Source organism: Pygoscelis adeliae, unplaced genomic scaffold (genome assembly GCF_000699105.1).
Source record: "Pygoscelis adeliae isolate BGI_AS28 unplaced genomic scaffold, ASM69910v1 Scaffold42, whole genome shotgun sequence".
NCBI lineage: Eukaryota > Metazoa > Chordata > Aves > Sphenisciformes > Spheniscidae > Pygoscelis > Pygoscelis adeliae.
The window spans coordinates 2,001,567-2,004,212 of NW_008824283.1; the positions used below are offsets into that span (position 1 = coordinate 2,001,567).

At 62.6% G+C, this 2,646-nt stretch overlaps 1 protein-coding gene across 1 annotated transcript in view; it reads left to right on the top strand.

Annotated features, from left to right (window-relative positions):
• Positions 1-2,646, top strand: part of PCYOX1L (prenylcysteine oxidase 1 like) — a 3,860-nt gene extending 1,214 nt beyond the window's left edge. Inside the window, 6 exon segments of the mRNA XM_009318565.1 lie at positions 5-36; positions 510-684; positions 775-986; positions 1,085-1,225; positions 1,828-2,207; positions 2,209-2,646. Coding sequence (XP_009316840.1) covers positions 5-36; positions 510-684; positions 775-986; positions 1,085-1,225; positions 1,828-2,207; positions 2,209-2,490 — 1,222 coding nt within the window. The 3' untranslated portion in view covers positions 2,491-2,646.

A 2,646-nucleotide genomic window follows, 5' to 3' on the forward strand; every position in this document is an offset into this window, starting at 1 on the left:
TAAGCCTCCACATGCAGGACTTCGTCAAGATCCTTGGTGAGTGTGGGCACCCCAGCGCTTGCACGGCCTCCGTCCCTGAGGCGGGGGGCTGCACCGTGGGGTCGTAGGGAGGGCTGCTTCCAGTCCACCCCGGCATCCTGGGCATGCAGCGACCCCCTTGCCGTCCCTGCGCCCCAGCCCTGTCAGGCCCTGGAAGAGAAAGGGATGGGGCGGCCCAGCAGAGCATCAGGGCAAGGGGTCCTGGTGGAATTAGTGCATGGGAGGGGGCTCACAAAATCCCACCAGTTTGTCCCGGCCAGCAGCATGTCAACTCCACAGGATGCCCCAACATATAGGGTCTGGCTGGGGTCCCAGTGCCCTGGGGTCTCACACTGCCCGATGCTCTTCCAAGAACATCTTTGCCCACATCCCCGCTGCGGCGGCGTTTGGTGCTGGCCTTTCCCAGCAGCCGGCCAGCCCCAGGGAGGCGTGCCAGCCCGGCGGGGCTGGGGCCCCTCTGCTCCCTGCAGGCCTCAAGCACCGGCGCGAGGTGGCAGGGAAGAGCGCCATATTCAGCGGGGAGCACTTTGTCCTGGAGGAGACCGACTGGTACCTGCTCAACCTCTTCCGGCTCTGGTGGCACTACGGCATCAGCTTCCTGCGCCTGCAGATGTGGGTGGAGGAGGTGATGGAGAAGTTCATGAGGTAGGAGAGCCTGTGGGGCTGGGGGGGGTGGAGGGGGTCTTCCCTGGCACCGGGGCGTCACCGGGCACCCTGTGCTCCTGTCCCCTCCAGGATCTACAAGTACCAGGCGCACGGCTACGCCTTCTCCAGCCTGGAGGAGCTGCTGCGCTCGCTGGGGGGTGACACCTTCGTCAACATGACGCAGCGCTCAGTGGCCGAGTCCTTGCTGGAGGTGGGCGTCACGCAGCGCTTCGTGGATGATGTCATCGCGGCCGTCCTGCGCTCCAGCTACGGGCAGTCAGTGCTGGTGCCTGCCTTCGCAGGTGAAACCAGGGACCCCCTCTCCTCCCCATGTGACTCTCCTTCCCAGCGTCCCCTCCGTGGGCAGGCTCTTGAGCCACCCTCCTCTTCCTCTCCCCAGGAGCCATGTCACTGGCGGGGGCCCAGGGCAGCACCTGGGCGGTGGAAGGAGGCAACAAGCTGGTGTGTTCAGGTCTGCTGAAGCTGACCAAAGCCAACGTCATCCTGGCCAGGGTGACGGGCGTCTCTCTGCACAGCTCGGGTGAGCCTGGGCACAGAGTGTGCTCTGGGTGCCGCCGGCCTGGGCGTGGGTCTGGGTGCTGCAGGGTGGAAGGTTGGTGGTGGCAGCATGGGGAGGCTGGGGCAAAGAGAGGGCGTTGGGAGGCCGGAGAGCGTCCTGGTCCTGTTAAAGCATTTGGGCGAGGGCCTGGGGGTCTGTCCATCTCCTCCCCTTCTCTGATCTGGTGGGGGCCCTGCAGTACAGACCTCCGCCCTGAGGTTCCCCTCTCTCCCTCCTGAGGTCCCTCAGGTCTCTTCTATGGCACCATCCTTGTTGCAGGCTTGCTCCCCCATCCAGCACAGCAGAAGGGCTGGATAGCTGGGGTTTGGGGAGTGGGCTGTGCTGCTCCAGTCCTCCTTGCCCCGCTAGGCTGGGCTTCTCTGGTAACTTTCTTCCACAGGCTTGATAAAATCTTTCCGCTGCCTTAAAGCATCAGCAACTCATCCATAACCATCAGATGCTATGGTCCAGCACTGGTGTATACCGGAAAACCAGGGGATGGAGGCCATGCTAGAAAAAAGGGGGCCAGGGCAATACCACCTGGGGCTCAGGGCTACTCCTAGCTGTCCACCATCTCTTTTCAGAGGGGAGAGCCCTGTACCAGGTGCACTACGAGGGCAGTGAAGGCCAGGGCTCAGCTTTCTACGACATGGTGGTTGTGACGACTCCCCTGCACCCCAGCAGGAGCAACTTCACCTTTGAGAACTTTGAGCCGCCCATCGCCGACTTCCCCGGGGCCTTCCAGCCCTCCGTCACCTCCGTGGTGCACGGCTACCTCAACTCCTCCTACTTTGGCTTCCCCGACCCCAAGCTCTTCCCCTTTGCTAGCATCCTCACCACTGACACCCCCGACCTCTTCTTCAATGCCATGGACAACATCTGTCCTGTGAACATCTCGGCAGCTTTCCGTCGCAAGCAGCCCCAGGAGGCCGCGGTGTGGCGTGTCCTCTCCCAGCCGCCACTGGCCAAGCAGGCGCCAGCTGAAGACCCTTTTCAGGTCCTACTACTCGGTGCAGGTGACAGAGTGGCAGGCATATCCCCGCTACGATGCCACCAAGTCCCTCCCACCCATCGTGCTCCACGAAAACCTCTTCTACCTCAGCAGTGTGGAGTGGGTGGCCAGCTCCATGGAGATGATAGCGGTGGCGGCCAAAAACGTGGCCCTGCTGGCTTACAACCGCTGGTATCAGGACCTGGAGAAAATCGACCAGAAGGACTTGATGCACAAGGTGAAGACTGAGCTGTGACGGCCAGGGGAGGCAGTGGGCCTCTGCGTGTAGTAGCCTGGGGAGTATTTATTGCCTTGGGACACTGGGGGGGTTGGGGCTGGGGGAGAGGGGACAGGCTGTGTCCCAGATGACATGAACGTGCTTCACCTTCAGGAATACAGTCCCTGCCCAGTG